The sequence below is a fragment of the Scomber scombrus genome, chromosome 9, assembly GCF_963691925.1.
Source record: "Scomber scombrus chromosome 9, fScoSco1.1, whole genome shotgun sequence".
Classification (NCBI taxonomy): domain Eukaryota; kingdom Metazoa; phylum Chordata; class Actinopteri; order Scombriformes; family Scombridae; genus Scomber; species Scomber scombrus.
Window position 1 is genome coordinate 5,224,897 of NC_084978.1, and position 14,690 is coordinate 5,239,586.

At 38.0% G+C, this 14,690-nt stretch overlaps 2 protein-coding genes across 5 annotated transcripts in view; both read left to right on the forward strand.

Annotated features, from left to right (window-relative positions):
- LOC133986002 (complexin-1-like) overlaps positions 1-6,851 on the forward strand; it is a 62,849-nt gene extending 55,998 nt beyond the window's left edge. For all 4 annotated transcript variants that reach the window (XM_062425763.1, XM_062425766.1, XM_062425764.1 and 1 more), the window contains exon 4: positions 2,940-6,851. In XM_062425763.1, the coding sequence (XP_062281747.1) occupies positions 2,940-3,134 (195 nt within the window). In that variant the 3' untranslated portion in view covers positions 3,135-6,851. The remainder of the gene's footprint in view (positions 1-2,939) is intronic.
- Positions 1-14,690, forward strand: part of slc49a3 (solute carrier family 49 member 3) — a 249,080-nt gene that overhangs the window by 18,203 nt on the left and 216,187 nt on the right. The gene's annotated exons all lie outside the window — the stretch shown is intronic.

Consider the following 14,690-nt stretch of genomic DNA (forward strand, 5'->3'; position numbering starts at 1 on the left):
GATGCAGCGTTCAGACTGACACGGAGCATTAGTGGGAAATTGTGTTTGCCTGTCCAGGCTTGTTTCTTTCAAGTTGTTCTTGCTGTGCAAAAACCTTGTATCTCCAAAATATCAAGCTTTTCTTTTATTATAGTTTCTTTTAACTAAAAACAACAACGCACTATAAAATAAAGGTCTTAAAAACTAAACATGGGAAACATTTTAAAGAAAGTTCTTTGTGGACTTAAATGGTTTTTCTATGATTCTGAAATATAAATGGATCTTTAATGGATTTTCAATGTAATTATTACATTTAGGGTGAAAAACAATTGATATTACTATAAAAATCTATACAAGTATTTTAATTGAAAAATAATTGTGTTAACCATAAACAGTTCCCCTAAAAAACAACAACATAAGAACAATTTTCAAGATTCACAGTCTTTGTGGATCCAACTGACTTAATGAAGAACCCTTTTATAAATGGATCTTCTATGATTTTGATATAAGGCAAGTCACATTTATTTGTATAGCACCTTTCAACAACAAGGCATTTCAAAGTGCTTTACATAAAACATAAAATGCATCAGGAAAGAATATAAAAGCAACAAGTGTCATTTAAATAAGATTAAAAGTGTTAAATAAGAAATTAAATAAAGCCAAAATAGAGTAAGACAGATAAAAACTGGAGAATACAAAGTTACAGTACAGTGTAAGATTCTCTCTAAGGAGTTTCAATTGAATTATTACATATAGGGTGAAAAACAATTGATATTGCTATAAAAATCTAAGTATTTAAATTGAAAAGGAATGACATTTAAAGTGCAAAACCATTGCAGCTCAAACTTGACAGCTCACCTTTTCAAGTTTATCCATTTGATGATCAGCCCAAGAGTAAAGGATAAAGGATATACAATACAGAAGACGAGATAACATGAAACTCAGCAACAGTAGTATATTAATATTATTTATTAAAGTTGAGCATGTAAGGTAATTTTGACCTTGGATCTAGTATTATGACAAAAAAAATTAAAAAAATCTTAACATAAGAACCACTTGTTATTTCCCTGAGCTTTTAACTCCATCAGACTTTGCAGTTGTCATGGAGATCGGTCAGTTGTCGTCACATGACCAAACTATGAAACACTGGTTACGTCCTAACAGGAAAAAGATGCGTTTTATCTGTTTTGATAAAGTTACAATTAAGTGATATTTCGTCAATGAAGGAAGGAAGCAAGTAATCATTCATATTTCTGAATTATAAGACTAAATTGGACAGCATTGTTTGAGTTAAAGCCCTTCTTAAACTCTTTAAAAAAGCTGGTTTTGTTCACCAAATTGCTTCAAATTAACCTTTTTTCCCTCCTCTAAACATACTCATGATTTACTGTAATAGTTGTGTTCAGCCACAGGGCTGTCCAGCACACCTGCCGAGTGCCTCTGTTTATAATTTGAATATAAAATATCCTGGGAGGTCAAATTAAGGCCGGCAGCTGTTAAAGCTTCATTTCCGCATGCCAGAGCAATGAGTTTCACATATGCAAACACCCATGTGCACTCATTAAAAAAAACACACATGCACAATGCTGTTCAGGATCCAAAAAGCTACACTGACTTCATGAGGGAGCAGCCTGAAGCTAATTCATGCAAATGAAGAAATCTGAATTACTTTGCCAGAGTACTAATCATTTTCAACCAATTTACCTCAAATGCATGAAATGATTATGTCACGCCTCGCTCATCTCTATCTTTAGAGTAAAAATTGCCACATTTTGAAGTCAGTCGCACAAATTCCTTCAGTCGGGCTGTGAGTGGGGACGCGGCTTCCTGTTTCCTTTTGAATTAAGGGGAGAGATTCAGCTCATATATGTAACATTTAAGTTAGGGTGTCATTTGTTGTCTCACTTCAGTGATGTCAACAGACCCTCTAAGGGGACGGGGGCTACAGATTTGAAAGGATAGGGTTCGGTTTAGGGTTATATTTTGCCTTACATTGGTGGAAATTAAGATAACCACATAAAGCAGAGGTCACTAATAGGTGAATCGTGGTCCATTTCTATTCTAACGGGCGCAGCTTCTCCAGCTATTACGGTAAAAGTGGAGTGGCCCTCGAAAATTCACAGACCACTGTGCGGAGCCAATCTTCTTGCCTAACACTCAGATAATCAAATCCATGCATTTGGACATGCGGAGAGACTCGGAGAACATGGAGAAAATTGGAGAGACAGAGAGGTAGCAGATAAGAGGGAGCTAGTTCACATGCTCGAAGAAAAAGGAAAGTGGACGATGAAAATAGAGCTTTTAATCCAGAATGGACAGAAAGCTTCATGTTCATCCTTCCAAAGGCCAGTTCAAGACCTTTATGTCTCATATGTTCTGAGACAGTGGCCATTATTAAAAGCAGCAATGTTAAGTACCACTTTGAGACAAAGCACGACACTTGTGAACAAACATACCCACTCAAATCAGCATCTACTCATCTACCGTATTTATTTCACAGTCTATAATCTAGCCACTAGACACAGATGCTGATGTAACTACAAGGCTACTTCAAGCTACTGAAAAATAACACAGATATTATGATGTTCCAGACCTTCAATTGAGGAAATATTCACAAATTGGACCTCAGTGAATTTGAATTGCATACCGTTTACAGAAAGGAAAAATTAGGGGCCCATAGGTGCATCAGATTGTGGCTTGAGTACAAATGTAACATGAAAGTGTCACATTGGGGCACATATATCCTCTGGGTGAATAAAGGTAGGAAGCGACTGTGGAAAAAGTTCTTCAGGGAGTCTAAAATGCTGTCTGATCATCTAAAAACTTATATTCATAACCTTTAAGCTACCACTCAAAAATGTACAAAAAAAGGCCAATTTATAAAACTAACGATGTCAAAAGAAGGATTTTTCCAAATTCCAAATGGGGCTAAATGTGTTTATCTTTTCTTTCCTGTGTAGTACGGCATCAAGAAGAAGGAGGAGAAAGAAGCCGAGGCAGCGGCTGCTATGGAGCAGGCCTCCGAGGGCAGCCTCACCCGTCCGAAAAAGGCCGTTCCCACCGGCTGCGGCGACGAGGAAGAAGAGGAGAGCATCGTGGATACGGTCATGAAATTCATCCCGGCTCCGCTCATGGATATGTTCAATAAAAAGTAACAGTGTTCTGGGTGAAATTTGGTTAACTTCTTACAACGCTCATCTAACCAAGACTAAAAACCGTATCACCCTGCCCCCCCTCCGCCCCAAACCTGCAGTCTCACCTTTTTTCTTCACCTCTTCACCCTCCCACCCCGCAAACTCAACTTCTAAGTGTCCTGGATATAACGTGCCATGATTTTATCCTTGATTTAAAAACATAACTGATCTCTGATGGTGGTACTTACTTTTTTTTGCTGAATCTCGTATGTTTCTTGAGAATCTTTGGTTATAAAAAAAGTACGTAACACCTGCACTGATCCAGTATCTTTTACTTCAAGGTAAATTTCATGCCATGTTTTTAAAATGTCCAGCACAATAAGACCAGATATCACCCATCATCCACCCTTTTTTTGTTTGTAAATAGCCTCGGGTTATACAAAAAGAGAACTATATATGAGTGAAATATGACATATAACAAGATGACTAAGAGTAAAAGCCATATTTTTAACTTTTAAGAAATTATCCAAATCATATCAAAATTTGATTGAATTTTTCCTTTTGTGTTCTTGCTAATATTTGATACATACAGTGTATATAAATACTTAAGTTTTTATCGGTTCTCCGTTGTGAGGATTCACCCCATAAACTGTCCCTCATGTTCTCATTGGTTTACTGTCAATATGTAAAATGAGCACTGGTGAAGTCAAAACAGCACTTGTAAAACCAGAAAGTGAAGGAATTAATTTGAAATGAGACATTATTTTTTTTGATTAATTTGTGTTCTTTTATGCATGCAGTAAACTTTTGTGAAGTGAAGTACACATATGGATACCATTTCATTTGTTATGATGAAGCAAAATACATCGATATTTGAGGCAATAACTGGTTTTCCATTTTTATTTAATCGACATCTTGTCCACCATGTACAGCAGGCGACGATTGACTTTGTGTCTAAAATGTTCTTCCATGGGGAAAACCGTAAATGTTCTCCATACATTAAGTTTGTCTCAACATAAATTCTTATTATAAATTCACTTGCTATACATGTTTGTGGTTTAAACATTGAGTTGTTAATGTCCTGTGGCAGATGTCACCCACTCTGCTTTTGCAATAGGACATGTAAAGTTAAGGCCATGCTACTTTATTTTGATTTTTGTTAACATTTCCACCATTTTATTTGTATAAAAGAAAAAGAAGTTTCACAAACACAATGATGTTGTGAACACACTCTATGTGAACAGACAGTGACAATAGTGCAATATATTGTTTGAAATGAAGTTGTCCTGTATCCGTTGGTTTAACCGATGTGAAGTCCCAAATCAGCAATAACAGACAATCTTCATTGTTGCGTGTTTAAACTTACTCCTTAATGTGTTAGTCGATGTTAAAGACGCAAATGTGTCTGCATAGTGACAGTGAAGCCTTTGTAGGTCAGACATATTTGATTAAACAAGAGAAAAAGGGGGGAAGGTGGGACGATTTGTTTTGTGTCATTAAAAAAAAAAAGTCCAGTCACACGTTACAGAATGATGAATACAACCAGGATTTGTGTTCAGAATCACAAACCGAAATGTAAATCAGTCAGCAGGTGTTCAAAGACAAGCAACACATGCAGAGAAATGTGCTGAAATAATGAGGGATTTTTTTTTTAAAGCCCTGACAGCTCTGCATGACAGCTCCATGACTGTGCAAAAGCAAATGTTTACCTGCTCTGCAGAGTTCAGCCTGTCCTGCAGGCAAATTACTAAAATGGCACAATTATAGAGGCGGTCAGACGAGGATAAAACTCCAATTCTTCTCCATATGCCTTGTTTTTTATTTCTCCTTCATTCCACAGTGTCTTGTTAATACATTCCAGATATTTCAGACATTCCACCAGACTTGTGCTGGTAACACACAAACTTCGATATGTAGGCCTCAGTCAATGCCTTCGTTAGCCTACAGATTATGTCACAAATGTATAACTTAATGCTGATGTTGTTATAACCCAGAAAACTATATGCTAGAATGAATCTACTATACACGATGATTCATGGCATGACTGCGAGTTATTTTATCTGCCATGTACAGAAAAAGAAAAAAAATCCCACGTGAAGTCTAAGGGGAAAGCATAAATGTGCAATTAGCAAGTGACCAGTTTTAAAGTGATGAATCGTGTGGTAAATTTTGATAGAAAATGTTTTTTGTGATCCACATGCACACAGTAGCTGTAGGCGCAAAATTAAGGTTTTCTGAAACAGCTTTTTGCCACATTGTCACCGTTTTTATTGAGCTAGCTAAACACGAGATAAACACTAATTCTGAAATCGTGCATTCCTGTGGCATAGACGAGGGAAATCTAGCTTTCTATCAGCGCTTAGTGATAATGGTGAATAATACGATATATTTAAAAAATCATTCAAAAAGGGCACAGTGTGGTGAAGTCGCCTGTAGAGCACATTTATTGAACTTCCTTGTGATTTTACTGTACTTGTAAACTGCCTTCGCCGGCCTCTGTTCAGAGTGTTAGCAGATAGTTTAGCGACCGATAGTTATTCGCCGTTAGGACACCATGCATCAACAAACACTCACAACCATTATAACAAGAGCAGTTATCCAATCGAACCAAAGAATAGTGCTGGTAGGGTTAGGGGTTAGGGTCATTCTTTATTTATTTTACAGCATATTTCGTTTATTTGAAATTCTCAGGTATTCTAGCTTTAAGTTTTAGTTGAAGTTTAGATTTTTCTTTTACCATAACTAGCCTTCAATTAGCATAATTAGCCTTCTCTGCTAAAAACAAACTGAACGATTACATGGCTAGGGGCCTTGCAATCTCACAGACATTTTTATTTATGAATGACATATCTCTTGTTTGGCCCAAGGATAATCTAGACAGCTACAATTACTGCCCAGTCAACACTGAATAGGATTTTCCAAGCGACAAACACTTCAGTGTGTGGACTTCTTCAGACCGCCAGTGAGTCTTTTCCCAAACTGGTGCGCTCTGATATCAGATCACCATTAAACATCTCATCCAACACCATCATAAAACCATTTATCATCATCTTGTAAATGCTGATTGATTGCGCTGCAAATGGCTTACAGATCACTGCCCAAACAAACTGCCCAAAGTCATGCGTAATCAATATTTTGTCGTCCAGTAGACGCCGCGTGTACTTCAGTGTTCATTTTTGGAAGTCAAGTCATTTGTGCCGCTCATACAACCATTAATATGATTAAAAAGAAAACTGTCATAAAATATGCCACTTAAAAATAATACTCCTGTGATGTGACTTGAATGTAACTGTCTAATGTTTCTGTCTTCTTGCATCTGTCTTTCTCTGTTCTGTATGTGTTGAGAAGATGCTTACAATGGTGCAGTATTTTTACTTTCTCGTCTGTGGCCGGTCCTGTTTCTGTCCTCTGGTGGTTGGTAATTTTTGAAGAAGATAAAACAAAAAAACAAAAAAAACATGTTGATTTGTTGCATTCTTTTGTACGAAATCTTCTCACCCTTCTCCCTCCTTTTCTCTCCCTCTCCCCAAATCTCTCTCTCTCCCTATTTGCTGACAAAAATGTATGCATGCTTATGGTGTGCGATGTAGGCCAGGTTGTTGATATAATCGTTTTGTGTCCTCTATGTGTTTCAAAGCTCCACCTGTTAGCCTCACTGCATGCCATTTTAGACAGATATTTCAGTCTGTAACTTTCCTGCAAAAATGGAATCACCGCACACTCTGAGAATAAAGTGATTTCATATAATTTTTCATCGTCTTGTGTTTCTGCATTCAAGTATTTCTGCAGCAGCCTTTGGCTACTGCTCCCTCTGTGTAAATTAAGATAAAATAAGATCTCGTGAATAGATATATTTATGGAAGCAGTGGTAGAGAAGTACAGTGTTTATCTGGTTTGGGAGGCAAGATCATCCCTGACTTGTGAGACTGAGACGTGACCTGCAGTCATGGATCATATCCCCATTGCATGGCATTCGTTAAGGAAGTATGTGCAAAGACCTTAAATGTATATCACATGTTACTGTTTCTGTCAGTCAATCTTGTTTTTCATCTCAACATGGCTGTTGTGCATTTTTTTAATTTTATTTTTATTTTATTACTTTTTACTTTTTCCTCTCCGAAGGAATTTCAACATCTATTCAATAAAAGCGAAAAGGGCTGTAAACAGAATGCAATGTGTCGTTCAAATCGTGATTGGAGAGGTTTTTCAAAAACAGAGACCTAACTTAACTAAGCACACCGCAGGGACATCAAAGGAATCTCTCTCATAGCAGTCTGTTTGTCATAAGTGGGTCTGTGATATGGGTATCGGAAAACCTTTTAAATCAAATGAATCCTCTGAAAAGATAATGGAGCAATGAGTTTGGTTTAATTCCAGCGCAAAAAGGAGGCTGGCATTGAAACAAAATTAACTGAGTGTGATGCTTTGACATTTTCCGGTATATTGCTTGTCAGAGTTTTGGTTCGTATGCTTAAAGAGGTTTGTCAAAAGGTTGCTGGCACCCCATTGCAGCATTATTTACCCTCCATTTAAACGTAAGTACATTTCACTTTTAAAGGTTAGCTGCCATGCCAATCTCATTTGCAGTGCAGCTGTGTTTTTATAAAAAGACACAAGTCGTCTTTTATGTAGGAATAAAGATTATTTCATGGATGAGATGGTAGATAAATGAGTACTTTAACCTCCCTTTCTGCCTGATATGTTAGACGTGTAGGTGGTATCTTTTGGCGCTTCCTCAAAAAGTGCATGCGGTTTGCAGAGCACTGAGGGGAACCAAATATTTCACAGAACAGATGTTGTTGAGTGATTTATGCTCTGCCAGTTTCTGAACAGAGATACCCCGATCCCAGAGACAGGTTCTTCTTAGTATCATGGCACCACTAGATGTATTAACCATGGTGTTACATTTAATTATTAAATACCTTCTATCTCCTACCTTTTCCCAAATGAAAAGAACAATAAAATCACTCACTCTAACTTTCAAGCTATTTCTTGGCAACTATACAAGGTGGTCCACAACATCAAATAAAGCTGTAACTTTAAATAAAGCTCAATCCTGTTTTCCTCACACACAATTCATAGATGAAAGACTTACATGCATTATGGTTTGCCAAGAACAATGTTTTTGTGCATCTTATTATCCCAATGCAATGCAAGTACTGTGATATAACTACCCCCTAATTAGTTTGGCTACCTGTAGGATAAGTTCATTGCCAAAAAGCTGATGTCAATGGTTGGTCTGATACAGGACATCCTGGTCTCCAAGCTTGAAGAGTTACAGCTTCATCCAACACCGTTTACTTCCCACTCTTACATTCTGCCATGCCACTTGAAAAAGTGCTCCAGCTATTTATCCAGCTGACTTGCGAGGTACAGATTTAAAAACAAGAATACTCAAAATTGATGCAGCAATTAGAGTCAAGCTCCAAAAACCCTAGACCTTACACTCCCCATAATGCAATGATAGCATCTTTTGTTAGACCTAACCTGCTGGATAAATACAGACATCTTTCTAACACCACACCTGCAGTTCTTCACACAGGCTTTCTGTTGAACATTTGAAAATGACATAACCCTCAATAACATCACTATGACATATTAAAGATGATCTGTTTCTCAGATTTTGTTAAACTTCAACCAGAGACATTACACAACTATTTTCACAGGCTACAAACCGCGATGACTTAACTGAACTTCATGCATAAAATGTGTGTACTATCCCTTTAAAATATTACTCTTCTGCAAGCTATGTTACTGATTTTTCTGCAGAATGGTCCAACATGTAATTGATACAGAGACTGGGCTGGTTTTCAACGGGTCAACATATGAGCAGCTGATCCTGGTTTTAAATACATATATGAAAACAGGTGTGCTTCTTTTTGGAACTGGTGATCCTCACATCAGAGATAGGATATGAAATTAGCTTTTTAGACTGTTTCGCTAACCATTTCTTTCTTGATGGCCACTAAGTTAGTTTACAGCTTGTTCACAAGCTAAAACATCCAGTAACTGACTCTGTAATAGGAAACAAACTACACACATTTCAATTCAGTTCAATATGCTTTTTTCTATCCCTCAAGGGGCTATTTGAGGAAGTCAAATTCATAAAGTATCACATATACATCTCATTCATGCACACAAACACCTAAAAATAAAAATATAACGATGTTAGAAATAGTCGAAATACACAAGGATTTGTGTGTGGCTGGTTTGTAGCTGGCCAACAACATTCAACACCACAAAAGTACATATCATGTCAAAAGTGTCAAAAGTGCATTTATCAATCTATACTCAAGGAAAACTAACCATTTATTGTGCTAATGCTGTTTTTTAAAGTCTAATGGCTTCTGGAAGAGACAACACAGACTGAAATGTTGATACAATTATCAAACACTTATACCTCCACTTATACCTTCATCATATGAAGAGATATCTTTTCTTCCAGCCGTCTTGTGTGCTATTATGTTCACACAGCCATTTCTCCAGTAGAGCTTGATAATGACTCCAGACCCAGTTGCTCACTTTGTGACAGAACTGCACAGCCACCATGGGTTTCACTGTGCAGCTGCTTTTCCACCACTTCAGGCTGTTGAGCACACACAAGGGTCTTGGCTTCTCCTTTGCAATAAAAGTCCACAAGTCTCCCTGCAGGAAATGGAAGTATAAATCAATTCCATTAGTATTCATGCTCGGAGGTAGCCTTTTCAGATGGAGCGGCCTTTGTGCTCTCTGAGCAGCACTCTGCTGCAGGGGAGCCATGACTCTATTGGTGTCCTGTAGACTTTCAACAGTCAATGTCAATTAACTGCTCTCCACTGGGCACTAGCCCCATAAACCAGTCAGTGTGCGGACTGGAACTAGAATTGGGAGGCTGATTGTTTTTTAGTTGCTTTTTTGTTTTGTTTCCACCATGAGAAAATTACATCAGACATTGTTTTATAGTACACATCTACTAAATGTGCAGCAAGGGAAGGATTTATTCCTGTATGGAGCTTCTCTGTAACATATTAACATTAGATTGGAACCTGGATAAAACACAAATCGAAGACACAAATGTTATAAAGAATGGTCTAACTGTCTGCTATCTACATTATTAACTTACATCTGTATATCCAGTCTAAACTAATCATAATAAACCCATTTTCCATTTCACTGGTACTGGAAAATTCTGTAAAACTCTGGATTATATTAAATGCTTTTCAGAGCATCGTCACAATGAAACGAACTCATACAATTTCAGATTTAGGGCGACCTCCACCTTGAAGAAATGCATAAGAACATGAGCAACTGGGATTACTACTCTTTCTGTACTGTGGTTGTTACATCAGCCTACCAATGTGTAAGTCGAGCTCTAAGGCAAACTACCTGTACATCCATCATTGGCACCAAATATTGGCACTAAAGCATAAAAATGACACATGTTGAACTTCCACGAACACTGATGACATACATGAATGAATTGCGTGTATGTGTAGTTACATGTAGATACATAAAATGTGTTTTATTTGGCTCTTTACTAGAACACTGAAGAGAAAGGCAATATTGGTTTCATCCATTCATGTCTGACTTCAATGAGCTTGTTTGACATGTTACATGTATAACTATGGTGTTATACAGATCTTAACTTTCATTCTGGTGTCTCAAAAAAAAGAACAACAACCCAAAACTATCGCACATATAGCGTGCCCACTTACGTGTTACATTCAGTATCTTAGCTGTGTGTGTCTGAGAAGTGTGAAACATAATAGGGTCTCAGCTGTAGATGTGGAAATGTATGGTGTGTGACCAACAGTGCATGACCAGTAGAGTTGAATTTCCATATTGCAAGACTAACACACAGAGACAGCCGGCCGCCCTGAGAAATCTTTGCTTATTTTCTCATCAAACTGCAACCAATGGACACTCCATATGCTCTGCACAGATATGTACACAGATTCTTTTGAAGGGGGAAAAACGTGATTCATTTAAAAATCCATCAGACCACAATTTGACTGTCTTCATGCAGGAAAATCTCCACCGTTCAGCTCGGACTCCAGGGGAGCTCGATATGTATCAGAGCATCTTGGGGAGACTCTGATTGACAAGTACATCGACACAAGATGGGAGCAGCCGCCGCCACTCAGATGACGCTATAATGGTTCCTGTTAATGACTAAAGCAGCCCAGAGACCTTCCTCCACCTGTATCAGCCTCTGCTTTCCATCCGCCTCGGTGACAAGGGGTCTGACGTATTATAGGGCATTTAATTTCAGCACAGGACTCCGAGGGGACGCTTCTCCATTTCACCGTTTTAAAAAGGAGCGAACAAATGGGCTGAAAAAGGATTTTAAAAAGTTCCGTTAAAGAGCACTCCTGACCTCAATTAGTGAGCTTTTCTCCTCTGAGTCTGAAGTGCTACAGTAGCGGGCATACGTTGATGCTAAGTCTTTGCCACACAACCTCTAAATTGTCTAATCCTGTGTAGAAGCCTGCATTATGCATGAAACCTAGAATATATAACAAAAAATAAATAGAAGATGTAGACTATGAATACTGCATTTTCCTCCATGAGGATTTGTGTGGAGTAAACAGGATGTTTTGCTCTGTCTATAAATACTGCTGTGCTTCAATAATGTTTCCTTCAGGGAAGCTGTCATTCCCATACTGTTCTGATGTGCTGCTTCTTGTGTACGCAAAAAAAAAAAAGGACACCATCGTACATTTCAGTCACCAGCCTTCTCGCTATGAAAGCAGGTGCGGTGAAGATCCAACTAATAAGGCTCAGTATATTAGTTGTTTGCTTGTGGTGATCAGCTGGTACGTGTAATATTGTTGAAGCCTTACTCTCATCATTGCATTTTTGTTGCTTTCTATCCAGGTAAGATTATAAGTTATCCAACCTATCAGATGCTCCACCTCTGAAATGCTTCCAGTAGACACCCCAACTGAAATATGACAGATCCATGGAGCAACTGGATCACATTGCAGCCATTTCAATCAGGAGAGACAAGTGAATGAGAAAGAATTATATTTATTATAAGTACAATGAGACATAGCCTTTAGTGCTTGAACACCATGAGGACATCATCTCAGAAAAGCCACAAGATAGATCGATCCCCCCATGGAGTCCAGACCCTGGTGGTGGTGATGCTGATGAGTCGGATGAGAACGATGGTTGATGAAAAGATGGGACTGTTTATCCTGCGGACTGGGTGGAGAATGTCAGACTCGAGCAGAGAGAGAGAGAGACATATTCAAAAAGACTGCAACTAGATGATGAACTAACAATGAAGTGTGGCATTGTACTATTGGGTAACGTGAGTGGCAGGTGACAACTTATACTCAAACTACGCCCCTTGAACTACAACAAGGAAATAAATGAGCATGTGTGAGAGAGGGTAAAACTGGAAGGAGTTAGCACCACTATGCCTGATATGAAAGAGAGTCTTCCTATCTGAACTTTCACTAAGCTTCATGTGCAGTAGACATCCAGGCTAAACTGCATTCAGTGCAACTGTCTACTAGAAATATAGTCTGCTGTTCCCATCATAATGAAGTAATGCATGTGCTAATGTAGCTTTCACCATAACTACAGGTAAAAAGTTTGACACCATTCCTCTATGATAAAACAATCCTAACACTAAATCAGCCAGAAAATGATGGATGAATAAAAACTGGTGCACCACTTTGTCTTGATTTGAGTGGACAAAATGATGATGAAGCACGTTCACAAACACACCTCAAATCTTCACCAACTACAAATCAGTTAAACAAGATAGCAGCCATTCAAAGTTTAGATATATCTTTTACATATCATTTATATATTTTTATTTTTATACAGTTTTTCAATTTTAATTACATGTCACAACCTGTTGGCTTTATATGAATCCAGCGCCTCCATCGCGTCATGAAGAGAGGAAGCAGAATGATTCACTAATGCACAAGAAAAAGAGGATAATTGTAGTAATACCTTGTTACTTTATTGTGCCAAGCTTTTCCAAATTCTACAAACAGCAGTAGCTTTAATGATTATTATAGACATCAAGTAATTTAGGTCAGCCTTTGTCATGAATGGAGCGAGTCACGAGAGCAACTCTTTACTGATTTTCATTGCTGTCCATGATTGTTATTATAGTCCATCAACCATTTAACAAGATAGAAGCAGGAGGTCACCGTCTGACATTAGGAATTATTACAGCATAGACGTTGTAGTATAAAGTATATAATCAAAACATTTTTAGGATGTACTAAAATAATAACAAAGACTCACATAACCCTCTCCCAGCAGTTGGTTACTGTAACTCCTAAAAACTGTACTCACGCTTGGTTTGAGGTAATTTCCTCAGTCTTACAGTATTACTCTGAAATATGAAGCACTGAATCTTACAGCACATTTGGCAGAGCTAAATCTGCAGCCTTACTTTCCCTGAAAATGCTCCTTTGGATTAAGCTCTGCTGAGCTGCAAAATTGAACTGCCAGCCACCTATGGAAATATGATAACAGAGGGTAATGCTCTGAGCCTGACATCTGAATTTTGACATTGGAACAGCTGTGGCATCGAGTGGTGTAAAGTAAATCACGCTCTCCATGCCTATTCATGGCTTTGGTCATGTAGTCAGAGGGGAAAAAAGAAGAGGAAAGTCTGTGATGAAGATGTGTTCCCAATGGAAACACTGTGATATCTTATTACCAAACTGGTAGATGAAACATCTGGGACTCCTCCGCCCAAGCTCCCTTGTTGAAGCTCTTAGTCCGCCCACATTTCCTCTCATCCGAGCCTGAGTTGTGACCGTTTGATCCATCCAGAAAACCAATTACATGTAGCAGGCAGCCTAATTGTCTCAAATTTAATTTAAGGCACTCATTTGTTCCACAGTCAAGAGATGGGCTAAGATTTATGCAGAAGGGCTCCGTGCTGCTTCAAGCAAATAGGCAGCTTTGAAATTAAAATTCTGCCTTTTGTGTCAGGGGGCACTGGGCAACTCATGATGTTCGATCTGAAGTCAGTGGCTTCAACAGAAGGTCATTTAATTTGAGATTCTTATCAATGCAAGGTATTTTAAGAGATGTGTTTGAAATTCAGATTCCTCATTACTTTAAGCAGTGTGAGGTGCCAAAGCACCATCTTAAATGGTTAACAGCGTTACATTTCAACTATTTAAATATAGTGCAGTGATTCATTTGCATGTTCTGGGGCAGCTCAGTATTAATGAATATTCTCCACGGATAAAGGAGCAAAATACCTTCTTTCTGATGCACCACACATCACCATAAAGTTATAAATACAGAAGATCTCATGTGTTAAAGTTTTTTCGTAACCTTTTAGATTTAAAAGTCACCTAATTTGTTAATTTGCTACTTTTTGAAGTATGAAAAGACATGTCTCATTATAAACTAGGACAGTCTACTTACAATTAGTGAACACTCGAACTTTTGCAGTCCGCGATTAAAATGGGGCAGCAGGATTTTTTTTTTTTTTTGGCACACTCCTTATCTGTGACAGCATATGAATGTTTAGCTCTAGCAAAAGTGGAAAAGATTACTCTTCTGATATTCAGGATCATTTTCTGGGGATGCGGATGGATTTTTCTGACCCAG